Source organism: Dreissena polymorpha, chromosome 13, assembly GCF_020536995.1.
Source record: "Dreissena polymorpha isolate Duluth1 chromosome 13, UMN_Dpol_1.0, whole genome shotgun sequence".
Taxonomy (NCBI): Eukaryota; Metazoa; Mollusca; class Bivalvia; order Myida; family Dreissenidae; genus Dreissena; species Dreissena polymorpha.
This window is the reverse complement of record NC_068367.1, coordinates 26,733,122-26,760,978: the sequence shown is the minus strand read 5'-3', so window position 1 is coordinate 26,760,978 and position 27,857 is coordinate 26,733,122. Positions and strand designations below refer to the sequence as shown.

The window sequence follows — 27,857 nt, the reverse complement described above, 5'->3', positions numbered from 1 at the left end:
TTCGGTGGCATAAAAATGAGACAAGGGACAAAATTGTCACAAAACCAGGTTTTCATTGTGAAAAAAAATCTGATAAAGGGAGAAAACTCAAACTGAACTTTTGAAATGAACAAACAAAATTAACCCCCTTTGTAAGTTTTTTTTTTTTTTAAATCTATTTTTAGTCGTGGCGACCTTGACATTGGAGATATTGACGTGATTCTTTCGTGCGACACACCGTCCCATGATGGTGAACAAATGTGCCAAATGATTTTAAAATCTCACAATGAATGACATAGTTATGGCCAGGACAAGCTCATTTATGGCCATTTTTGACCTTTGAACTCAAAGTGTGACCTTGACCTTGGAGATATCGACGTAATTATTTCGCGCGACACACCGTCCAATGATGGTGAACAAATGTGCCAAATGATTTTAAAATCTGACAATGAACGACATAGTTATGGCCCGGACAAGCTTGTTCCGCCCCCCCCGCCAGCCAGCCAGCCCGCCCGCATTTGCCAATCTAATAACCAGTTTTTTCCTTCGGAAAACCTGGTTAAAAACTTAGCTTAAATGATGCATGACATCTAAAATATGAAGATATTTTAAAACTGAATTTTAAACTTTAATGATGCATGAGGTTTACATGTATATCACACATAAATCTTAACTGTTCTTAGCAAGAAATGGTTTTATCTTATTTCATTATCAGGGCTTTTTTTCCTTCTTTGAGACTAGCCGTGGACGGACATTTTGACACGGATAATTCACAATTCACGGGCATGGACAATTCAATCTAATACGGCCGCGATTTTTTACAAAAAAACGGTCATTTTGTGCTCAAAACTGTCAAAAACAGACATTTCACAATTTAAAATTAAGTTTCGTTTCACCGTTTTTCATTTCGATTTTGCAATTTTTGTTTACTAATCGTTTAAATGACGTCGTTGTTTCAATCGATTACAAACGTGAATCAATTAAAATTTTGAAACCGGTGCATATAAGTTTACGCGCGGCGATCAACCTCACCATTATCCAAACAAAATAGCGTCGCGCAACTCGCGGTACTATGCAAAAAAGATTAAAAAACACACCAAATAATCCAGATTTATTGAAATTCAGGATAACCATAAAAAAGCCGAAGCTTCTACAGAAGGGTAAGTGTGTTTACAATGCACAATTAAAACGGACATGGATTAAATTATGAGGAAAGTAATCTGATTTTGTTTGAAAGCATTGGTAACCAAGAGCAAGATTCTTATCCGTTTGCAATTATTGTAAATATTGGTTCAAATTAAGTATAACTGTGATCTATTCACAGGAACATGTTTAACAGTTTCAGTATTTTATGTTCTGGGAACGATATATTTTAATTAAGATTTAAACTATTTCTGAAATCAAAATTAGTTCTTTCACTCGTTGTACTATATTTTGGATATGATAAAATTCGGACATCTAAAGATAGTGATATTTATGTGTTGATTTGTTGTTGATAGTTTGTAAAAATATGTTTTGTGTTATTTCAGACAACAAGAATGAATGGTTGCAATTATCCTGTGCCTTTCAGTCAAGAAATAGATGTGAAAAATGTTCATTTAACTGGACCTGGAAATCAACCACCACAGATAACAGAAAACATTTTAAAAATAGGTGTTATTTTAGAATTTGTGAAATTTGATAATAAACAAAAGTTGATTTATAACATGTCCAAATGACCAAATGTAACTATTTAACAATTTGAATTAAGATGCTTTATTTTCTGATTTTTTATTCATTTTTCCTTTCAGATGATGTACATTTGTGTGATTCTAGGTTTCAATAAATAATTCTGATACATTAATGCAGGATACTGTTACATTATTGTTAACATTATTATATTATGTTGGTTATCTGGTTTATCAAGTGAAAAATAGTTATTTACCGTAGGTTTTAGTGCTGCAACAATACGCCAAAACCCGTATTGCAATATATTGTCAGTTCAAAAACCCGTATTGCAATATATCGCAATATATTGCTAACTTGTACCAAAATTAAAACTTGCCAATTACCCGATAATCCCGTATATTCCAGTTTTAAAGCAAATTTTGGTAAATATTTACTATACCGGTAAATGTGCTCAAGAATAACAAGAAACACAAACATTTGCAATTTTTCTTAAGTATCAAATACATTTTGGCATTTGTTACTATTTAAAGATGTGATGAAATAACGTCCAACCGGGGCGTTTTTTTCCACTGAACACGCTTAATTTATCTGAGGTGATGTTCCCGTTTTTTTACAACACAAAATACACCCATACTTTCCATGCGACGTTCTACATGTCTGTATAATTTTCGCGTGCTTTTTATTGAGACAAAGGATATAGCACTTTTTATTTGACGCTATAATTTTTTATTGTCGCATTAGCATTAAAATTTTGAAGCGTATTTCCGACATTTGGATTACAAATTTAATAATGCTCAATTCAGAATCGAACGAAACATTTAGAGCTGTGCGCAATTAATTCAACGATAATCTGTTCATAAGCATCGAACGAATGCTCCGATGTAACAACGCTACTCCGTATAATATACTTTTAAGAATGCTATTTTTACGTAAAAATTATTTACACTGCTTTGTTTTGTTTACCTTGTTATCATTATTTCGGATGGCTTTTCTGGACACAATGTGAATGAATTTTTGTAAAATTTTCGTACCGGTATGATGAAAATCGTATCGCAATACAATATGCGGATTGCGTATTGCGATATATATCGATATACCGGTATATTGTTGCAGCACTAGTAGGTTTCCACGTATAGCGCGCAGTGTTTTACCTCCAAAATTCAAATTAAAAAGCTGGTGGGCGCTATACATTGATACAACGCTATCCTGGCTGCTAAATTGGTAAAAAATATGTTGTGTAATCGTAAATAATCAAAATGGCCGCCATTTTTTTTCCAGAAAACTACCACCCTATAATCGTACAGACTGAGGGGCCATTGTCGAAAACAACAAGAAGTCGCTACTGGTAGATATGAACGCGGTAGAAGAACTTTTGGTCAATAATAATTTTGTTTGAATAAACTTGCGGACATTTCTGTGTTTGTGTTTTTACACTTCTTTATTGATGAATTCCGATGGGGATTGTTGTCGACATTGCAGAGAGCAGGCAAGGGTAGGTGCGAACAAGGTCTTTTTTGCGGGTAACGGTAGGTGTGAAAGGGGGTCATTTTGCACTTCATAATTGGCAGATGTTATTGAGTAATATGTGCCACGACTTGTTAAGACGCTAATTGACATTTGAGACACTAATTGACACTTGAGAACGTGAAGATATGCAATTGCATTTTGTGTGTATAAATATTGAACGTTCAACAGTGGTGTACCTCAACAACTGTATCCCTGTCTCCCATGCGACATTCAAATTTACCGGTAATGCCCATGCTTTCTCCGAGGAAAAATCACACGATGTACACTAATTCTTATTTTCTCACGTTTTTCACGAAATGCACGTGGACTGTTAATCTTTTGCTAGAAAATTACAAAATTGTCAGAAAAGTATAGTGCTATGCAACCCATGCTCCTAATCATAATGACGCTTCCTATTTTGAATGCTTAATTAAGCTTTCCAATGCCCCGGATTATTGGTTTGTGCAATAGTAAAATGGCAGCCATTTTCGGTCCGATTTGGTGGTTTTATTGTCTTTAAATATTTTTTTCTCCATTTTTGCATTTAAAAAACAGCCTGTGCGCTATACACGGGAGTGCGCTATACGTGGAAACCTACGGTATATAAAAATAAAGCTTATTAAGACTTATGAAGGTACTTGTTGTTATTTATGTATTAATTAACATACTACAAAACTAATAAAAAAATACAGTCAATGCCATCATTCATTAATGTAGTAAGATTCTTTAAATGATTGTTCTTATTAATAAAGTCGGAATAACCGGCGGTTTTCACACAGCGATAAAGTTGCACAACTTTTTGGGGGCCAGTGAAACCCCTGAATATACTATTCATACAAGGAAGATGTGATTTTATTACATTATTTAAGCATGTTTTCATAATATTTAAGTGTTAAACATGCTTTAACTATACTTATGCATTGATTTCTGAATTTCACAATTTGTACAAATTCGGGACTCGTTTTTCACAATTTTCAGTAGTTTGCGACTCATTTTTTCACAATTTTGAAAAGTTCGTGACTTATTTTCACAAAATGAGGGGGCCAGGGCCGCTTCACAAAATCAGAAAAAAAAGCCCTGATTATTAATATATTGTAGCTTACCTGATTTTCGACCTGCAGCTTGTGAAGATGATTGCCAGTTGCAGTTGCCCCTGCATCACCATGAAGTCCAAGGGCTGATCTTTCTTCACCGTCGGTTGATGGTTTTCTCTTTCTAGACCTTCTGTATTTCTTTTCCATGTCTGCCCTAACCTTCTGAAGAGTTTCCATAAACTGACGATCTTTCTCTAGTTTGATTCTCTCAATCTTCCTTTCTGCATCACGAGTTGCTTCCTCTTTGACTTGATTCTTATCATGTTCACTTTCAAGCATAATTTCAATCTCTCGCATTCTGAACTTCTGTGCAAACTTGTCTTCTAAATCATACTCAATCTGCTGCACTTTCCTTTCATAATTCATTTCTTTTTCCTCCAACACTTGTTCTCGTTCTTCATACTTCTTGATAAATCTCTCTTCAATTTCAAGTTCTTGTTCGTTCATTTTTGCGAGGAACTCTTCCCTTATTTTTTCTGTTTTCGCCAATAATATTAAGTCTTCCTTTTCTTCATCAGCTAAGTCAGTTTGTGTAGTTGCTTCCACCATTTCTCTTTCAGTCTCATTACCATCCCCACTTGACTCCCCAGGAACAGTTATTTCTGATTCATTATCACTAGATAAATCATTATCTGAACACTCCAACATCATATTTCTACCATCATCAAACATTGCAGTTGTTAAGATTCCACTGTCTACTGAAATAACTGACAACTCTTCGGTAAAACTACAAACATCAGAATATTCATCAACATCCACATTAGCAGCAGCCCCTTTTAATTCTAAATTGTCATTATATCTTTCAGTGAGATCTGCCCTTTTCAAACTGGTTAAAAATGAACTGAAGTTCTCATCTGTGTTATCTTCTTCGTCATCATCATCATTGAAACATGGATCACCATGACTGTTTTGAGACTGTGACCGCATAACATTTTCAGAAACAGTCATGAAAAGGTCATCTATACCTTGATCAGCAAATTCAAGATCAGTTTGTGTTCCACAACTCTGGGTGCATAAATCTTTACCATGTTCATTTGTATCCTCAGTATCATCAATCAACAAACCCATGTTGTCAAACTCCCCAATTGATATGTTTGTTTGAACCGATGTTGAAACCTGACATTCATCAAACTTGAGATCAAGAAGATGGAATGCTCTTTGAAATGAAGGAATGTTGTCAGAAATGTCAGACTCTTCCTGTATCTCATAAGCTTCATTGAGCTCTGCCAATGTTTCAGTCATTGCAGTGATTGCTTCAGCAAACTGTTCAACTGTCACAACTTCATTTGTTTGAGCAGCTAAATCAGTGTCACCAACAACTATTCTAAGAGCTAAATCATTGTTTGGTTGTACTGTAGTATTTTCTGTGTTTACGACATTCTTTGAATTCTTGTTAGCCACTTGCATGTTTTTCATGTCTTTCTCTTGTTTGGCATTTAATATATGTTCAAGTATTTGTTTTTGCTCCATTACTTCATCAAGCCGATTTCTCTGGCCATCTAACTTTGATTTAAGCTTCAACTTTTCTTCTGAAGAAGTGTTCATCTCAGATTCCATGTAATCCAGCATCCTTCTTAAAGCTGTGACATCATCATTCATTTCTTGAAGCTGATTATGCAATAACTTAATCTCCTTATCACAATTTCTCTTGGTCACTTCCATTTCAGATTTGACAACTTCATATTTGCTCTGCATATCATGTAAGGTTTCTGTTAACTCTTCTGTCAGAGCCTCGAGATTTTCTTTTTCAGATTGGATATGAGTTATTTTTGCACTAAGCTCCTGCACTCTTTTAAACATGCTATCATCATTTCTTGATCTTGTTTGCTCTACCAAATCATCAATTCTTTTCAGTCTTTCTTCAAATGTGCTAATGGTAAGTTTTTGTTCCTCATTTAATGCTTTTAGCATTTCTACTTCATTTGTAAGGGAGCTATTCTCTTCAGACAATATTTCATTCTGTTTCAATATTTCTTCATCAATTTTAAGAGCCTTTTGATTATCTTGTATACTTGTTTTCAACATGTCATTTGTGTTTTTCAATCGTTCATTTTCAGCTTCCAATTCTTCTAATTGTTCATGCATGGTGTCACAATCAATCTTCAAGGTTTCATGAGCTTGCTCCAATTGATTATGTTTAAGCTGCATAACACTGTGAGCTTTATTAAATTCAGACACTGAATTATTCAATTTCTGGTTTTCATTCTTCAAACCAAATAACTCTTTCTGTTGTGATTGTAACTTTTGAACACATTCTTCTAACTCTGACTTATCTTTTTGCAACTGATCAATAACTTCATTGTTCTTCTTGTTCTCAACCTCCAACTGATTCTTTATATCTTGCATATCTTGCATCTCCTTATTACTTTGGCTTGCTGTGCTTTTCAGCCAGTCACAATCTTTTCTCATTACATCTAATTCTGACTTCAAGTCTTCGTATTTTACTTTCAAGTCTGAATGGCTATCTGTTAATTTGTGACAAATACTTTCAAGTGATGATTTCTCTTCTTGGAGATTTGAAAGCTCTGCACTAATACCTTCAATTTGATGAGATACTTGTTCATTTTCTTGAAAATGATTTTCTTCAATAAGTGCAGCTAATCCTCGCGATCTTGACTCTAATGATTCAACTGTTTGGGTAAGTTCCTTTTTCTCCTCCTTCAGTTGTGAAATCTCTTTCACCAATGCATAATTAGCTGTTGTTAGACATGCAAAATCTTCTGCTGTAACCTTATTTTCCTTCAACTGATTGGCTATAACATTAAGATTAATTTGTAACTCAGAAATAGTTTGACGAAGAACTTCATTTTCAATATTTAACTTATTTAATTCATCAATTTTTGATCTCATCCTCTGATCTTTGATTACACAGGTTACTTCAAAATCAGCCCCCACTTGCATTAATCTTTCAATTTCAGCTGATAAAATTTCAACTTGATGTCTCACATGATCTCTGTTAAGGGAAACATAATGTAAACTTGAGGAAATTTCATTTACTTCTTTTCTTAATGCTAAATTTTCATCTTCAAATGCCTTACATTTTAACTTATGCTCAGTTGTCTCACTTTTTAAGGTTTTGATTACAGTTTTATTTTTATCAATTTCATCCGCTTTGGTTTCTATTTCTTTTTCTTTGGCTTCAAGTTGAGATTTTACACTCTGTACATCTCTCATTGTTTTTGTTATTTCTTCCTTCATTTCATTAACTTCAGATTGTTTGCTTTCATATCTAACTTGCAAATCTTCTAAGTCATTTTGAATTTTCTTCTTATACTTCATTTCAAGCTCTAGCTGAGCAGTCATTCTTTCCACATCAGACGACTTAACATTATGTGCAAAGGAAGTATCTTCATAGACTTTCAACTGTTCTTTCAAATATGCTTCAATTCCTTTCTGATCCATAAGTTCACGGTCAAGCCTTGAACATCTGTCTGTGAGCTGTACAAGTTCATTGGTTAAATTTGATTCAAATTCTTCTTTCTCTGTGACAAGCAGACAATTTTCTTTCTCAAGTACTTTGACCTTGTCATTTAATAACAACTCGTCATCTGTTAGTGTCTTAATTTTTTCTTGTAAATCATTGTATTCATCCAAAATGTCACTGTTTTGTAAAACCCTTGTCTTGAGTGTAGAATTTTCTTGATCAAGTACTTCCAGCTGCATTTCTTTTTTTAGCAGTAACTGTTGATTTTCAATTAGTGTTTGCTTCATTTCAACTTTAAAGCTTTCAAGAGATTCTGCAAGGAAAGTTTTCTCTTCATCAATTTCATTTATTAGCTTTTGATATTCTTCAAGCTTGTCAAGCAACGTCTCATTTTGTTCATTTGCTTCAATCAACTTGTTTTGAATATCATCCAATTCAGTCACTAAATTCTCATTTTCATTAGCAATGCTTTTAACTTCTTTTTCTAGATCATGATTTTGTGCTTTCATTGCAACTGTGTCACCTTCAATTTCCTTCAGATTTGAAATAAGGCTATGCAACTTTTGATTCTCGAGTGTACTCTTTTCAATTTCTGTATTTTTTATTTGAACAGAAGTTTTCAAAGTGCTATTTTCCTCCATTAACCCTTCAATCTCTCCCAAATATCGTGCCTCAAGTTCCTCATTGCCAATTTTAATGGCTTCAATTTCTGCTTCCAATTCTTTTTTCTTTTCCAATAAACTTTTATTGTCATCTCTCAGATCCTCAACTTCTTGTTCAGCTCTCTTAAAGTTCTCCAACAGAACTGTGTTCTCTTTATTTATTTTATCAAGTGTTTCTAAAATTCTGTCATTCTCATCAATCTGTGCCGATAAAGAGCATTGAAGTTTTTCATTTTCTTTTACTATATCAATTCTTTCCTCTTGTAGTTTTTCTAATAACTCTTTAATTTCAAAAATATCATTATCAGATGATTCCAAGAAATCTAATCTGTCTTTTACTCTAGCTAACTCTTCCACATATTGTTCTTTTTGAAAGATTATATCAGAGTTAGTTGTTTTCATTTCAAATAGTTTATTTTCCAGTTCATTTACTGTGCCTATAAGCTCATCACGTTCCCAAGACACCTTTTCATTCGCTGCCCTTAAATCTGCAATTGACTTTTCATTTTCCTTTAATTTACTAATTAAGCATAAAAGGTCTTTATCCAAGGCCCTCATTGCTGTAACACTATTTTCATGATCTCTTTCAAATTTCTTACCGACTTCTTTTGCAGTCAGCAACTCATGTCGCAAAAATTCTTCATTTTCTCTTGAAGCTATAATCACTTTGGCCATTTCCATATTTTCTATTTCCAATGAATTAGTCAAATCAATCAAATTGTCAATTTTACTTTTGGCATAATTATTTGAATCAAATGTGTGGTTCACATTAGCATCATTGTCACTAACACAACCTTGAACTGTTCTTGTAAAGTCTTGACCAATGTCTGACACATCAGCTTCGTTGATCATCTGAAATTGATCTTGACCACTAACAACATCATCAACAGAAACAACAACACTGTCACCAACAAAAACATTCCCAAAACGAGGAGAACGAGGTAACAAAACACAATTGTTGCCATAGGAACTTGGAGAGGAAGAAGCATGCAGATTAACCTCCATGTCCAAAGTCTCCTTGGGGAAAGGAACTTCACTTACCTGGAGGTTTTCATCAGCACTTCTCCCTGCTTTTAACAGGGATTGTTCAATCACAACATTGTCATAGTAATTTGCTCCTTCAGAATTTTTACGTAGGGGGACATCAGACACATTGTCTCTTGTCACTGCACTCAGACGAGATGTTGTATGAGCATCTACAAATTCTTCTGCTGCCAGAGAATGTTTAATTTCTGGGAAATTCAGATTGTTTTTCCAAGTCAATACAGCAATCTGATTTTCTAATGCTTCACACATTAATCTTTTATCTTTCAATGCATCTCTCAATGTGTTAAGTTCAAGCTCCATATTCTCAATCTTTTGCACATAAAATTCTATATCTGAATCCAGATCATGTGAAACGACCGAACCTTGGTGGAGGGAGTCATAGGCTGTGTCATTCACTTCAGTTTGGACAATATTTTCTGTTTTTGAAAATACATTATTGTCATTATCACATTTTGTGTCATTATCTTTCTGAACAATGTCTTGAGCATTCTTAATCACAGAATAGGCAATTATTTGAGCTGACATTTCTAATGCAGTCGTTTTCCACTTCTGTACTTCATTTCTTAATTCACAAATCTCATCTTCATGCATAGTGTTCAAATGATCTTGATTAATTTCAGATTTCAAATTCTTACCTGGTTCCACTGACATAGCTAATAATGTGTCATCTTTACTTTCAAGGTCCTTTTGCAACTGTTTTATAGAATCAGTAAGTTTAACATGTCCAGTTCTTAGCATTACATTTTCTTCTGTCAGCTGACTTACTACTTTCTGCATTTCAGATAGGCAGTTCTTTAAATCATTACCTTCGTCTCTCAAAGCACTATTTTCATTAGTCAGACTTTCAAACGAAACACTAAATTCTTTTGCTTCATTTCTGAACTGAACATTTTCAATTGTAAGTGTTTCAAGCTCTTTTCTAAGCTCTGCTATCACATCTTTCTGATCGTTTATCTTGTTATTCAAGTCATCATTCTGAACACGAAGGTGGTGATTTTCTTCATGTAATGGTGCATTTTCAGAAAGTTTCATTTCCAACTCCACTAATTGAGATTTGTAAATGGCATTGTCATCTAATAATGCTTGATTGTCGTCACATACTTGCAAAACATCCCTTTTTAAGTTTTCTATCTCATTAACAAGAGCAGCATTATCAGTTTTTAACATATCCTTTTCGATCACTAACCCATCTAATGCTGCTGACTTGTCAGCTAACCGCTTTTCTGCATCTTCTAAAATCAGCAGTTTGTGGATAAGTTCGTCATTTGCACAACTAAGAACATTTATATCTCCTTTCAATTTATCCATTTCTGCTGATTTTTTTGTTAACTCTGTTTCAACATTTGCTTTATTTGTCTCTATTTCTTCTAATTTTGTTTCAAATTTAGTTTTCACCACATTTATTTCCTTCCTTAAACTTGCAATAATTTCATCTGAAGCCATCTTGCTTACAGAACAAGCCATGCTTTTGATATCTACCTCCTTCTTTAGCTCGACAATTTGATTTTTAGATTTGTTCAAGTCTTCTTTCAAATCTCTCATTTCTTCAAGAGTCTTTTCATACTCTGTTCTAGCATATGTTATAGTTCCTTTAAGTGTTTCATTGTAAACAAACAAACCAACATTTTCAGATGTGATCTTCTTCATTTTTTCTTCCAGCAAAGTGATGTCACTCTGTTTACTTGACATTTCAGCCTCCATTTTTGTCATTTCATCAGCATGTTTAATAGTCAACTCTTCAACGTCTTTTGCATGCTTTTCAATCAAATGTTCGAAGTCATTGTTAGATTTTAGATTCAAATCACTAGTTTTTGCATAGTTCTGTTTTAAACAACTGAATTCGGTGGATATTTGTGTCAGTTTATCAGTCAAATTTGCAACAAGATTTTCCTTTTCTCTGATGACACTCTGGAGAGATGAAATGTCATGTTTCGCCTTAAGCAGGGCAGATGCTGAGAACTTCTGTTGGTTTACTTGGGTCTGCAGGGCTCGATCATTCTGAAAGGTATTAAAACAAGTTTCCAGTTTCAACATTTACAGCTTGCATTAGTCCTAAGTAGGTTCCATATGATGTCTGAAGAAATATTAATTGTTTTAGACTAAGCCATCATTGGATCTTAAAACTTGTTAATACTTTTTATTACAAAGAGAATTTCTATGTACAAAACCTCAATAGTAAAAAAGTTAAGCCTAATGACAACACTAATATTGTCTTTCTAAAGCACAAATTTGGGATGTTCATTTTAATTCTAACAGATTCTAGTAAAAATACCCACACCCAATGGCATTTATGGTGAATTGTAATAGTTGGAATGAAAAATGTAATATTTTTATCAATACATGCACATGCTAATTTTCAGTCTAGTATGTAAATGAAAGAAGTGAACATCCTCTGAAACTGCAAATATAATAGCTTTTGTTTATGGTATGTTGCATGGTATTAAGGTCAAATACTAAGATTTACAAAAATGATGTAAAATATACCACCTAATTACCATTTTAATTAATCTATGTGTATGTTTTTATGGCATTGAAGCAACATCAGCTAATTTTTCAGAAGTTTGAAGGTCTTTCACTTAGTGAAAGCAATTTTGCTTTGTTCACCTGTTTTCTGGTCATTTTAATACAAATGTTAACGACCTCAAATTGGTTTATTATTGGTTGCAATTTGAGCAACATTTTCTTACAGTTTTCAAATACAAATAGTATTAGAATAACCATGGCATCATGTATCAGATTTAAAAATCTTTTCCTAATTATGTTACCTGTATTAACTGCAGTTTCAACCACTGGACTTGGTGGACAAGCAGCCGAACATCAATGTCTTGGCTTCCTTCTAAGGGAGAGCTAACACCCGATTGGTTCCCATTTTTAAAACTGTGGTTCCCTTCTTTTGGGGATGTGACATCAGAATGGTTTCCATTTTCTGCAGACAGGTTGTTGCCAAAATCAGACTGGTTCCCATTTTGAACTATTTGACTGTTTGGTACATCAGACTGGTTTCCATTTAAAATGGACTGGCTTTCACAGTTTATTAACAGAAGCTGACAGTTACTTAACGGGTTTTCACAGTTTTCTGAATGGTGTTCAGCAACAATAGATTGATTTTCAGACTCACTTATTACAAGAACATTTTCGTGCTTGTTATCGTCAGCCTGACTCTGATGTTCACCAACTTTGTACCCAACCGCACCCGAATGGTTTTCATTTCCAGTTGACTGACTATCATTACCAGAAGACTGGTTTATGGTAGGCTGCTTTGCCAAGTGAAGGACAAACTGAGGGGACTCCAATGTGTACTGCTTGGAACAAGGAATGTCGCCCTCCTAGAAATGTATACAAGTATTTTGAATGACCACTAACTGATTAACAACTATATTCAAATATGTCTTTTGTGCAACTTGAACATTACAACAACTTGACAATAAAGACCATGTTTAAGAGGCAATTTATCAACTTTAGCTACTAATTTCTTTAGATTTTTTTTTATTAAACACTCCTATACAGAGGACTGGAAAACTCTGAATCATAAACCAATTAATATCAAATCAAAACAATCTAAACCATAGAAGTCAGGGCTTTTTTGGACCATTTTTATAGCTGTTATTCGGTCATATTCCCAATAGCAAAATGTATCTTTTTTTCCCAATCTGAAGATAAAAATTCCCAATTGATGTTTAGAGGGAAAAAATCTTTGAAATCAAAACAGATTTACCTTCTAATTATTAGCTCTAGATCAATATAACAGCACAGTATGTTCACAATTAGTAACAAGATGTGTTTGTGAAACACAATGTCCCCCTATATATGACCTTGACCTTGTGAAGGATGACCTTGACCTTGTGAAGGATGACCTTGACCTTTCACCACTCAAAATGTGCAGCTCGATGAGATACACATGCATGCCAAATATCAAGTTGCTATCTTCAATATTGCAAAAGTATTCATAAATTAGCGATTTGGGCCACATATATTTGACCTCTGACCTTGAGGGATGACCTTCACCTTGACCTTTTACCACTCAAAATGTGCAGTTCCATATGATACACATGCATGCCAAATATCAAGTTGCTATCTTCAATATTGCAAAAGTATTCATAAAAAAAGCGATAAGGGCCACATATATTTGACCTCTGACCTTGAAGGATGACCTTGACCTTGACCTTTCAACACTCAAAATGTGCAGCTCCATAAGATACACATGCATGCCAAATATCAAGTTGCTATGTTAAATATTGCAAAAGTATTCATAAAATAAGCGATTTGGGACACATATATTTGACCTCTGACCTTGAAGGATGACCTTGACCTTGACCTTTCAACACTCAAAATGTGCAGCTCCATAAGATACACATGCATGCCAAATATCAAGTTGCTATCTTCAATATTGCAAAAGTATTCATAAAATGAGCGATTTTGGCCACATATATTTGACCTCTGACCTTGAAGGATGACCTTGACCTTGACCTTTCACCACTCAAAATGTGCAGCTTCATAAGATACACATGCATGCCAAATATGAAGTTGCTATCTTCAAAATTGCAAAAGTTGGCACAAACAGACCAACAGACCAACAGACAGACCAACAGACAGACAGACAGGGCAAAAACAATATGTCCCCCACTACTATAGTGGGGGACATAAAAATTATTGAATATACCCTCATTTACATTTAAAATTATCACCATTTAAGTAAAGCTCATTTTCCCAATTTTGCCAAAAAGGACGCTAAAATTCCCAATCCCACGGGTATAGGTCATATTCCCAAAATAACCAGAAAAAGCCCTGGAAGTTACTTACTCTAAGCTCATTCTCACTTCCATCTGATACGGGTGACTGTACATCGCTAACTGTACCCTAAAAAAGTTCATAGATGAATTAAATAAAAAACAAACAAACAAACAAGAACCCATTCACAGTAAAAGAGTAATTAAACAAATTGTATATCACAATCAATAATTAATGTCCAGTACATGGGACATCATCCCATGGCAATATTTTTGAATATTTTAAAGATATGTGCATTCAATCTGGTGAAGTAGACTTTACAAGATAAATTTCACATTATGAGACATTGCAATCTAGGACATATGATTTCCAAATCCTAAAGAAATGAAAAAAACTTTTTATAATAAGTAGTTGAGCAAAGTCAAATAAAAGCAAAAGGGCATCACAAGCTAATGCTCAACATTTAATTTCCATCCATCAAAAATCATAAAACATTACCACATGCTATCGAAGACTTTAAAAAACCACAAACAAAATAATTGTACATGTTCTCTTTTGTATAAAGTAGTTTATCTATTAACCACGTGATTTATAAAAAATGCCATGATTTCAAAATATTTAAGATCAATATAAATATTATTGACATTTGCGCACTCGTCAATAATTAAACAAGGGCTGTTAGTAAAACATGCAAGCCCCCCATATGGACTGTCAGTTGTAGTGGCAGCCATTGTGTGAATACGTTTTTTGTCACTGTGACCTTGACCTTTGACCTAGTGACCTGAAAGTCAAAAGGGGTCATCTGCTAGTCATGATCAATGTACCTATTAAGTTTCATGATCCTAGGCCTAATTATTCTTGAGTTATCATTAGGAAAACATTTTACTGTTTCGAGTCACTGTGACCTTGACCTTTGACCTAGTGACCTGAAAATTATAAGGTGTCATCTGCCAGTCATGATCAATGTACCTATGAAGTTTCATGATCCTAGGCGTAAGCATTCTTGAGTTATCATGCGGAAACCATTTTACTATTTCGAGTCACTGTGACCTTGACCTTTGACCTAGTGACCTGAAAATCAATAGGGGTCATCTGCCAGTCATGATCACTGTACCTATTTCATGATCCTATATATATAGGCCTAAGCTTTCTGGAGTTATCATCCGGAAACCATCTGGTGGACGGACCGACGGACGGACTGACATGTGCAAAACAATATACCCCCACTTCTTCGAAGGGGGGCATAATAAAACCAATTATTTCAATAGTTCTTAATACAAAGGTTAAGCACCTCTTCAGGTGATAGATATCCCTCTGCAGATTCTGACAGGGCATCAGACCTCACGGCGCCTCCACTGGCGTTTTCAGAGCTGCTCCTCTTTTTCTTTCTTTTCTTTTGAAAACTGGCAAGCTGAAAATACATCATAGCTGCTAAATGCAGAAATAACAAATAACAAAATGTCATGTTAAATTTTTTACAGTAAAATGATAATGATTCTATGTTTTAACCAATCAGTTGTTTACTTAACTACACTGCAGATCCATGGATCATGATTGGGATATAGCTTGCAAGTTGCAATGTACATGTATAGCACATCATTTGCTTAAAACATGTATAATTTATTCAAACAACTCTATTGGTTTATGAATTACATCTACGTTAAATTATCAAACTAATTTAGTAAAATAAATTTCGAAAGGCAATTTTTTCTACACATAAGACACATGATGACGTGAAATTAGCTGATGTGAAAGTTCAAACAACACATGTATTTTGTGTGAAAGGAAATAAGTACATAACTTGATTTCTAATGCCACAGTGAAAAGACGTTTCCATGGGAAGCACGTGCTACAAGCTAATGACATGAGACTGTTACAATTCCAGGGTGCTGAGCATTCGGGCATTATGCTTCTTGCTCTTTGAGTGAAGACACCGAGAAGGTGCGAAAAATGGGATTGAACAGGATTTATTCATAGAAAGGGATTTTATGTTGATGAAAATGCAGTCATCCGATCCACAAGTGTTTCAGAATTGAATTCGCCTGAGGCTTATAGTAAGTCGCCAATGCGAGCAGGCGACCATAATTTTACTCCCCTGAAAGACATAACATACAGCATGGAACACCGCTCCATTCCACTTTTTTCACAAAACTCACAAAAACTCCCCAGCAACGCTTTTGAAGAACCTACTAAAATAAGCAGCATAATAGAATATTGATGGATAATCTTTATGCTTTTGTAAGCAATTTTTTTTTTGTCTCAACACTCCTCTTAATTAACCCTTTCCCCCATAAGAAGCAAAGTTAAAATGGCTTTTGCAACCTGCATAAAACCAGAACTGCCTGCGAGTAGCTCACAGTAAGTTCAGGTTTTATGCTATTTGCTGCTCATCAGTAACTAAGGGTTGGAAACGAAGCCTTTAAAATTTTAATTTACTGAAAAAGGTATTTAATTAAATCTAACTTTCTAAGGGATGTACTACAAATGCATCAAAATACGTATCTAAGGGTTAAAAGCCCATAAACACTCAAAATCAGCGAATATTTCATACAATATTTCGAAACTTTAAGTAAATGCATAAAAAATCACTTCACCTTACAGCAATAGCCAAAATGTCACCTCTTAATGTGGTCTCTTAATGTGGTCTGGTAACATAGATTTAAAGCTATACAAAATGCTTGTTTTTATTTTGTGACAATATATTCCATTGAATTTCCAGCCTTGATATCCAAACATTTATGAGCGTACACGAGTCCGGAATACTGGTACATCCTGTGGACTCTGTAAACCTGTAGGATCAGACTGGGATTCATAGGACCAAAACATCAAGTCACGGACTCAATGAAACAGATCTTTTAAATGTAAATTAGAACGGAAACAAACAATTGATACCCAGATTACAACTATCTGAGATGCAAACGTTTTTTGTTAAATCAGAAAAGGAACATTGACATAAATTTACTCACATGGGAGGAACTTGAAGTGTTGTAAACGTTGTTTTTTTTCAATTCTTGAGCACTTCTTGTCAAAGTTGCTCAAACAAAGATTGACCGATCAAACAGAAACTTGTTAAATTGTAGATAGAAATTATAAAAAAAAAGCTGAATTAATCTTTTAGTTTCTATTAATTTCTTCAGTGAATGGAATTTTCGAAGTTTTGTTGACCTCATACCTATTGCAATTGAGTACTCTCGCTTTTCGGATGTTACATCTCAACTCAAGGCAGAGGCGTATTTAGGTGGGGGGCTAGGGGGCTTAAGATTCCCAGAAAATGTTGCATGAACACTGTATTATGTGAATTGGGAATAAGACATCAATTTGGGAATAAATTGTGTTTTATCAAAAGTGCATAATATGCAGTTTTATCTGTTGTATTTATCTAGTTTTACAAATTATATTTAAAACATATACTTGCATATATAATAGCATCATTTAAATTGATTTTACTTCAAAGCATGGACACGGTTTAAAAATACACTTTAAATGATAAAAATTCAATCACTGTTAATGAAAAAGTCATGGAAAATTTCTTATTAAGCTTAAATTATAGATAATATATTACAAAAATATATGTAGATCATGAAATGAATAGTTTTGTTTGAGAAAATCACCAAAATGATGTCCATTCCCAGTTTGATGTCTTATTCCCAATTTACATAATACAGTGTTCGATGGAACAATCTGAGTGCGCACATCGCGAAAAAGTTGACATGGCGATATGCGCACGTTCAGTGGGTAAACCCTGTCCCGATGACAATATTATTGTCTGGATGATTATTTTATCAATTCTTTTAATAGTAACGCATATGCCGAAAATTTATTTGAACCAATTGTGAACGTTGTTGTTTTTTTTCAATTCTTGAGCACTTGGTGTCAAAGTTGCTCAAAAAAAGATCGACCGATCAAACAGAAACTTGTTAAATTGTAGATAGAAATTATAAAAAAAGCTGAATCTTAATTCTTAATTTTTCAGTTTCTATAAATTTGTTCAGTGAATGGAATTTTCGAAGTTTTGTTGGCCTCATACCTAATGCAATCGAGTTCTCTCGCTTTTCGGATGTTACATCTTGACTCAAGGTAAACAACAAGCCTAGTGTATGTAATTTGCGGGTGTGTATGGAACTATCGGCTTTGCATGGTTAACCATGCTGTAAATAAACAATTTTGACATGGATTTAACTGGAATCAAATAAATCTTAAATGGCACATCGTTTATTTTGGCAATGTTCAAATTTATTCATATATTCTTTTACTTGTTTCCTTAACCGCTCGACTCAGGGTAATTGGAGGATATGAATATAATGCATATACATTTTTTGTCCTTCAAAAAGTTCAAAATTATTCTTTCGTGACTGTATACATCTACATCTACGGTATACTCCCGAACAATCAATCACGATTATAGTTGGGTGGCGTGTTGTCAGGGAAACCAGTGTTGGTCAGTTAAAAGTGCATCTAAAAGAGAAAGTACTTAAGATATATACAGTTAAGTAAAAATATTCCAGAAGTGCAGAGTTAGTTAAGAACAAGAAAAATTCGTAGAATTGATATCCCCTGCAAAATATGCTTTGTTTGAGGAAGGGTGCAAATCGGACAGATGAACATACTGACAGATGGACGGACGGAGGACAATAATTATAGTAAAAAGCATTTTTTCAAGATACAAAGGGTCATAACTCTGGTTTTAACAGATGGTGTACAATGCCATTTGGCGTGAATCATCCTCTTATGCATATATATACTCATACCAAGTTTCAATGAAATACGCCAAAGCACTTCCAAGATATGGCTCCGGACACAAAAGTGACAGACGGACGGACAGGGCCAAAACAATATCCCTCCGCCTCTGGCGGGGGATATATACTCATACCAAGTTTCAATGAAATCCGCCAAAGCGCTTTCAAGATATGGCTCCGGACACAAAAGTGCCTATAGTAAAAAGCATTTTTTAAAGATACAAAGGGCCATAAGTCTGTTTTTAACAAATGGTTTACAAATGCCATTTGGCGTGCATCATCCTCTTATGCATATACATACTCATACCAAGTTTCAATGAAATCCGCCAAAGCGCTTCCAAGATATGGCTCCGGACACAAAAGTGCCTATAGTAAAAAGCATTTTTTCAAGATACAAAGAGCCATACCTCTGTTATTAACAGATGGTGTACAATGCCATTTGGCGTGCATCATCCTCTTATGCATATATATACTCATACCAAGTTTCAATGAAATCCGCCAAAGCACTTCTTAGATATGGCTCCGGACACAAAAGTGCCGGACGGACGGAAGGACGGACGGACAGCCGGACGGACGGACAACGCCAAAACAATATCCCTCCACCTCTGGCAGGGAATAAAAAAAACAGGGGCTACAACTTAGAATCTAACCTCCCCGAGTCTCGTTTTGAAGGTATCGAGATTGGGGCTTGATATGACCGGGTATGGACGACCGTTCCAATACCTTATACACTGCAACGCCGATATATTGCGGACCGTTATATCGCGCTGTCCAATATATCGCACTTTGGCTATGGCTCCCAAAAATCCGACGAGCATGATCACTAAATGACGTTTTAATCCGAGAATTCGCTAACTTAAGCAAAAAAACTGGTTCTAGCTAGTATTAACATCCCATATTTCGCGGCTTACTATGGCACACAGTAAAGCATGAAAAACAGTCGATTAGTGACAGTGTTGTTTACACACGGCTGGGGTTGTTTTTAACACTTAGGAAATATCCAATTAGTGTCATTGCAAAGGTACATGTAATAATGGCACTTTACTGGTATATAAATCGTTAAATTTCGGTACTGGTCATGAATTTCTTTGTCCTGATAAAAAGCGCGCGAAAATTGGCGTGGGTGTATTTATTTGTAAATAAAAATTTCGTAGCGGGTACAACATTGAGAAAATTTAATTTCCGTTAAAAGTTTCGTTGTAAATTTCAGCTAAAGTACTGCGGTATCTCGCGAATTATGTGGCATTGACATTTCCTCTTAATAAAATATAATTCAAACACGTGGTATAGTTATCGTTACGCTGTTTCAGTTCCTTCATTAGGACGATTTATAAGGGTAAATTCGAATCTATGCACAATTATATTTTATACGTTTTTTACGGCAAGAATTCTTCTTTTTAGCTGATTCGCGAGCGATCGTACATGAAAATAAAAAATATAATTTACGTTTTGGTTTTTATGATAAATACAGATATGTATGTAGTTATGAAAATGTTTATTGTAGAATAAGTTTGCAATTATTACAATACAAATATGTAGCAGCGCCGTATATAAAATGAAAACATTGGGGAAATTGACCGCAACACAATTAAGTTAGACATTTCACAGGGTTCGCCAAAACCGTCGGTCCGCCGGTCCTGACGGGCAAATTTTTCTCAGGACCGACAAGTGATTTATGATTATCGGTCCGACTGACCGACACACTCGGATGAAAAATGGTTTCAAAAAGATCACTCAAAGTGTATAATGTGCTATTGGATTAATAGAAGGTAAATGCGTTTTGTTCAACTTCTGTCAAAATCCTTTTTTTGTTACCTTCATTTTGATGTTTTGATGTTTAAAGTTGGATTAGAATTGACTATCACGTCATGCGAGTTCAAAATCAACGGTCTTTGTTTAAAAAGCAACCGGGTGCGTCTGCCATTTTGTTTGTTCCATTTAATTTCTCCACAACAAAAACCGCATGAAAACTTGTTTCAACAGGCATTTGTGAGCATTTCTGTTAAATAGTTTCATTATTATATTGTTCTGGGAAGGATATATTTTAATTGACGTACCAACAATTTCTGAAATCAAACGAAGTTTTTCCACCCAATGTACTATATTTCGGATAATTTAAAATTCGGACATGTGTTAATTTGTTGTTGATAGATTGTAGCATTATGTTTTGTGTTATTTCAGACAACAAGAATGGATGGTGGTAATTATCATGGGCCTTTCTATCAAGTAATAGGTGTGAAAGACATTAATTTAATTGAACCTTGAAATCAACCACCTCAGCTAAGAGAAAATATTTTAACAATAGGTGTTGTTTTAGAATTTGGAAAATTGGCTAATAAACAGAAATTGAAGTCATCCAAAGTAGTGTGAATGGGTGTGTGCAATTAAGTCAAACTTGATTGGATGTCACCCTAACTTTTCAAGAACACGGATTTGTAGAGCTGTGGAGGCTAAAAACAGTTTGACATGCCTTTGGTTTATATGTGGTTTATTATTAATATAATAATTGTTTCATTATATCGACTTTGGACATGTTTTTATTGTATTTTAATTTGATCAAAACCAATTGACACCTAAAAGGTACTCTCTTTTGTTGTGTTTTGCTGTTATAGTTTAGTCGGACAGTGGGACTGACAGAAACTGATTCGGACTGACAAAAATTTCAGGTCTGTCAGTCCAAATGACTGACAGTTTTTTCAAGTTTTGGCGAACCCTGCATTTTACGAGTTATATCGCGTGCCCGATATATCGCGCTCGCGATCTTTGGACCCCACCAACCGCAATATATCGGCTTGCAGTGTAGTGCCAGGAAAGAAGGAATTCAAGTGATACTGCGTGCCTGGTTTGGGGATTAACAAGAGCTGTCAGAGGACAGTGCGCTCGACTATTTTAGTGCTTGACAGTATAACGTAAGCCATCATGGAGAGGGGGGTATAATGTGGGTGTGTGGTCATTTAATAGATGATCTTTCCAAAAAAAGAAAAAAAAGGGGGACGGGGGGGGTTCTGGGGTGAGGCGTGGGGGATGGTTTGGGTGGAGTCCATTGTGGTATGTCAGGTAAGCGTTGTTTTGTCAAAGTATGAATCAAATGTGATCATAAATAAAGAAGTTATGGCAATTTAAGCAAATTTTTTTAATTTCATCTTGAAAGTGAAGGTCATTCAAAGGTCAAGGTCAAATTCAACTTGCCAGGTACAGTAACATCATGATAGCAAGAAAGTATTTGAAGTTTAAAAAGCAATAGCCTTGAATTTGATACTTTAGAAGTAAAGTGGATCTAAACACAAAATTTAACAAAATATTAAAAGTTACAAAGACAAAAAAGGGCCATAATTCCGTTCAAAAGCCAACCAGAGGTATGCAACTTGCCTGTACAGTCCCCTTACGATAGTTAGTGAGTTTCCCAAGTCTAAAAAGCAATAGCTATGATACTTTAGAAGTAAAATGGACCAAAACACAAAACTTAACCAAATGTTCAATTATCTTAGTATAAAAGGGGCCATAATTCTGTCAAAATGCTTGATACAGTTGTCTGCTCTTGTTTATTGGTTGGGGTCATGTCGGTAAACAAGTATGTAAAATATGAAAGCAATATGTCAAGGGACATAGGAAATATTTGGGGTAGTACGCAAACTTTAACATTTGCATGCTTACGCTAACGCCAACGCCGTGGTGAGTAGGATACATGTAGCTCCACTATATATATTTCATATATCCTCGAGTGACCCGAATCGACGCTGCCCTAATTCGACGCGATTTTTGTTTTGCCTCTGTTTGATACATAAGCGACATCCGATGACGTCATACAATAGCACATGGTACACTACGCACAATTTACTATAGTTGTTGTTTGTTATGTGGAAAATAGCGGGTTAAAAGGTAAGATATGGTTGATTGGTTTGCAATTGATGGATTTTATGTATTTTACTTAATGCAAAACTTTTTAACACTTTACATCCAATCATCTTTGTAAATAAGAACGTGGGATAATGCATCGGTTTCGTCTGCAAAAGTTCATTATTTCATTCATAAGTCACGGGACTGCCGTTTGACAAAACATCATATAAATATATTAATTTTCACTATGAAAAAGGTGTACGCGTAAACTTTGATTTGAAGTCCGGATATGTTTTTGGTTATGCTGTAATACAATTTTAACTACATGTAGCAAGTGTTTATGTTGGTAATTGCATATTATGTTTATTCCTTATTTTCATTTACTTAATTATAATTGTAGGTTCCACAAAAGAAGTACATGTTATATTCACCTACTTCCATAAACACAGCTTATGACAAGGGGTTGCTGACAGGGTCCCCTTTATACCACTGCCAGAAAGTGTGGCATCCCAAATTTAAAAACCTTAATTGATTTAATTAATTTCAGTTCCATAATGCTTTTACAGTCATACAAATTTAAGTACAACAATCATGAGTTAATATTTTATGCATTCAGTTTCCACAGGAGTGATATTTACATTGCAATCAGGTAACCAATCAGATGCGTCCTTTTAGGGCACTCTCCACAAATATTGCCGCCGTTACCAGGTATGTATAATTAAGAAATAGTAAACTCCACTGAGGTCCCTATGGCATTATAGTGACCAGCCAGGCAGCCACAAACCGTATATGGACCGAAGCCGTAGGCTGAGGTCCATATACAGTTTGTGGCTGCCTGGCTGGTCACTATAATGCCATTGCGACCGAAGTGGAGTTTACTATTTCTTATATTACACCGAAGAGTTTCCCCTTTGCCAGTGTACAGTGTTGTACGATTGTTTATGGTTTAAAAGAGATACACTGAAAAATTTCGCAGGAATAATGACGTCATTTCGTTAAAAAATGACGTCATTTTACAGTAAAACGGTGCAAATTTAGTGGTGTGTAACCCCGAACGGTCGATATACAAAAAATAGTGACCGGTCCATATACAATTAGGTTCCTCTATCGCATTTTATCAAAGACCTATAGATAACACAGATTGGAAACTCTCCTCTTCGCGATAGCGATATGCGATAATATCTAACGGCGGACGCGGGTCACGTGACATTGATTTTGGAGATGCCGGTGTACCTGTAGATTCTTCCCTGTTCCAGCTACTGTCGGCCATTTTGTTATAAAGCAATCAATTATTCTTCGTAATTAGTCGTTAATATTTGTTGTCGTAGGGTATTCTGAGCATGATCTGGTAGTTTATATTATATTGATATTGTTATTTACAATCTTAATGCGTTAATTAGTGTTTTTAGCGCTCGGTTGTCAGTTTGCAGAGCAATGAATGTCTGAAAGCGCAGCGTTACGAACTTCGCGTAGTGAGCAAAGTCGGTCGCCGAAAAAAGACATATTGAATATTTTTTGTGTGAATAAAAATAAGTATTTATTTTCTGTGTTGATAATTCTTTAGGTTTTGGTAGTTGTTATTCTAATTAATTATTAATTTATTGGAATTTGAAAGAGAACACTGGATTCGTTCATTTTCGATAATTTTTGAAAAATTGAAAGGCCCGAAGCATTTTTTTTAAAACATCTTCATTAAGCATCACATATTGATAACGTAAGATTTTTATGCTAGGTGAGATGTTAATCTATGTATGATTTATAAAAAGTAGACGAAAATGAGGTATTTTAAAGGATTTTGCATTTGTACAATTTGTACTATTTTATACTGTTATTCCATTCAATCATTTTTCACACCTGTCGCCAAAGTGGTTTGTTTCTTTTTGATTAACTTTTCTAGTTCTCATCCCATATCGTTGAAGTGAGATTTTTACGCCAGACAAGATGTTAATCTAAGTATAGATTTAAACAAGCCAGAAGAAAATAATCAATTTAAAGTATTTGGCATTATACAATGTTGGTACAATTTTAAGCTCTTTTCTTCTGTTGTACAAGATTGCTGTCAAACGTGTTTTTGTTCTTTTTGATAAACTTTTTCATTTTTCATCCCAAATAGATTAAGTCAGATTTTTATGCTTGGTGATATGTTAATCTAGGTATGAATAAACTAAACTGGAGGAAAATGTTCATTTTAAAGGATTTTACCCTATTATACACACATGTCGTCAAAGGTGCTTTGGTTCATTGTGAAAAACTTCGTCATTATTCACCTCAAATCGAAGAAATAAGATTTTTATTCTGAGTAATATGTTTATCTTGGTATGAATAAAAAACAAGATGAAAGTACAATGTATAGGTTTAAATTCTCATTTAATATCTTTTATTAGTATTCCCAGTTTTCCTGTCAATGTTACACATGCATGTTAATATACAAACATATTTTAACAGATAGCTGTGAGATTACTATTAAAACACAAACAAAAGCTGTGAGATGACTATAATTCGCCGGCCGCGGCCACTGATCACACAATTAAAATCAATCAACAACGCAAACTTATAATTGAAGTTAGGATCCCTTCTTTTAATTAATTCTCAAGAATAAAGAAAAAACACACAAAGCATCTTCTTCGCTAATTGATCCGACGATTAACACGCGCATGAAATGTTTTGTTTTTTTTCTTTTCGCGAAATCCTAGCCCACGATACTGAAAGCTTAATTTAATTACCAAAAGAAAAAAAAATGGATAACAAACAAAACTTTAATAACCTATAACTCATGAATAAGATCTAAATAAAAAGAGAATTAAACAATTAAAAAAATCTACACAATCAATATTGAAATAAGTCTAACTGAAACCGTTTTTGGATCGAACGATCATAGCATTTATTATACTGTAATGTTGTTTTAATCAGAGACCTAGATCCATGTGTCCACATATATCTATCCGTTTTGAAATAATAATATTTTATAAGGTTTTAACTGTTTGAAATACCAAATTATACAAGAATATTTTATCAGCAAAAGCCTTTCAAATAAACTATTCAACAGCATTCTCGCCGCGATTTTGAAGTTCTTAGCGCTATTTCTTCAACGATCGCGGCATTATAAATTCTTATTGTAGGTAAATAAAATGGAGATTTAAAAAAAAAAACATAATTACCCATGTTTCTATGAAACTTTATTTTATAAAAATCGGATCATTATTGACCAAGTTACAGCTGCCTTTCATAGCGCCGTAACATTTTCGCATAACTTTGCTCGATAATCGTAGCCGTTGCTACTGGCGCGTCACTATGTTATCGCAATCGTGATACACCGGCTATCTCCGGACTACTCCGATTGATTCATGGAATAAATCGTCTGCTTTTCCTCAGTGTACTTATCGGTTTCTCGACCACGTGACCCCCGCCGAGAGATAGCCCGATAAGGCGCGAAGTTTCCAATCTGTGTTATCTATAGGTCTTTGATTTTATAGACTGAAACCGGTCATATAGATATAGAAGGACCAATATCTCTGAGGGGTAATATTCTATTAAACATCCCTGCCGTTACATAGACTTGGGTCATTTCGTTTTTCAACGAATTTTTGTTGATTACACAATAAATTGAATTTAAAATGTGTAAATAAAAGGTAAATGTGTAATGAAATAACAAAATCAATTACATAAATCCCTATATTGAGCACCAAAACTTCAACAAACTGCTTGTATGGGTCGAAATTTGGCACTCGAGGATATAATAGTCGAGCTAAAAAGTTAAAGTTTCTTATACGGGTAAGGTGACAGTGGTCCTAGTTGACTAGCTGGTGGTGAGTTTTGTACAGCATTATGAGGGATATCGTAGCATAAATATGCAATCACTTTGATGGACTTTTCGATACGGTTAACATTAGATTCTGCGAACCGTCTGGTCTGTACTCTAAAAGTAAAACATGTTCGCTGACGATTCTTAAGCTAAACATTAAAATGCGAGTGTATTCGCACAAGTAATATTTGGAAAATATTAGGTTAGCGGATAGGATACCGTACTTTTTCTTTTCCAGCCTTCAACTTAAGGCTTCGTTTGTCGTCTTCCATTGTTGACGATGAACCATACTTATCACAGAAGATTTATTATTTTGTCTATGTTTTGTTGACGATGACAAGTTTACTTCCGCTAGATGGCGTTTCAACCTTTGGTTGTTTTTATCTCAAGAGTATCAAAGGGAGGTAAATGTGTATTGTCGGGCAGAGATGACGGTCTCTCGCCTTAATTTAGTGTCAAACTCGTGCACGACGTGTAAATAATTTTCAACTGATCTGTGTTCGACGCCAAATGAACTGCGGTGTTGGACGTTTAAGTCTAGTAATTGAACCACGAAATCTTGGAGTAATTATTTTTTAATAATTTTAGTATTTTCTGTTTCTAGAATAAGATATTGAACGTGTTTTCTAAATTACCGATTAATTGTATGTTATGAATTTTTTTTTAATAAACAACGCTTCTTCCAAAATATATATGTGTGTGTTTTTTTCAGTAATACTATATATATATATATATATAATTACACCAAATTTATCAAAACTTTACCACGTGCAACATGCAAACCACGTTATGCGAAATCCGCGCAATGACCAAACACAGTTTTATCGACCCCGGTTACGCAAGTTCAATATTGCAGTCACGACGGCTGTGTGTGCGTGCGTTACACCGCTCATTGACAAGCATTCTGCAAAATGGTGAATATGACCTTTCGACAGCCGATTGATTGACAGGCTTATTAACCAATCAGATTACAGCATAGATTAGGCCCGTTACTATCCGCCATTTTGTCCGTCAAACTCGCCGTTGTTCGACACATAAGCTTATACGTAATTCTGTGTTTTAAACAAAGAAAATGGTTGAAAGGTGCTGTTATGGCACTTGTTATTCAGACACAAGGTATCCAGAACGGTTAAAAGATGGAAGTACGTTTTTTCCGTTTCCTCAACCGGGTACTAATCTTGAAAAATTCAAACGTTGGATTCGTCTTTGTGGTCGTCCACACGAACAGCTTAATCTCAACATATTAAGCGATCGCCCGAAAGCAAAACACAGTCGTTATAATAAGATACTACGCGAAAATAGAAAATGTAAGTTTTGCAACGGACACGTTATAAAAAAGAGTATAACTTTGTACTTGTTTATCCTCTATATAGA

The 27,857-nt window shown here is 34.7% G+C and overlaps 1 protein-coding gene across 1 annotated transcript in view; it reads right to left on the bottom strand.

Moving 5' to 3' along the window:
- The window catches only part of LOC127855708 (A-kinase anchor protein 9-like), a 477,990-nt gene extending 451,146 nt beyond the window's left edge, over positions 1-26,844 (bottom strand). The window contains exons 1-5 of the mRNA XM_052391486.1: positions 26,708-26,844; positions 15,400-15,519; positions 14,181-14,237; positions 12,146-12,706; positions 9,375-11,378 (exon numbers count right to left, since the gene is read on the bottom strand). Of these exons, the coding sequence (XP_052247446.1) occupies positions 9,375-11,378; positions 12,146-12,706; positions 14,181-14,237; positions 15,400-15,519; positions 26,708-26,755 (2,790 nt within the window). The 5' untranslated portion in view covers positions 26,756-26,844. The remainder of the gene's footprint in view (positions 1-9,374; positions 11,379-12,145; positions 12,707-14,180; positions 14,238-15,399; positions 15,520-26,707) is intronic.
- Between the last annotated feature and the right edge of the window lie 1,013 nt (positions 26,845-27,857).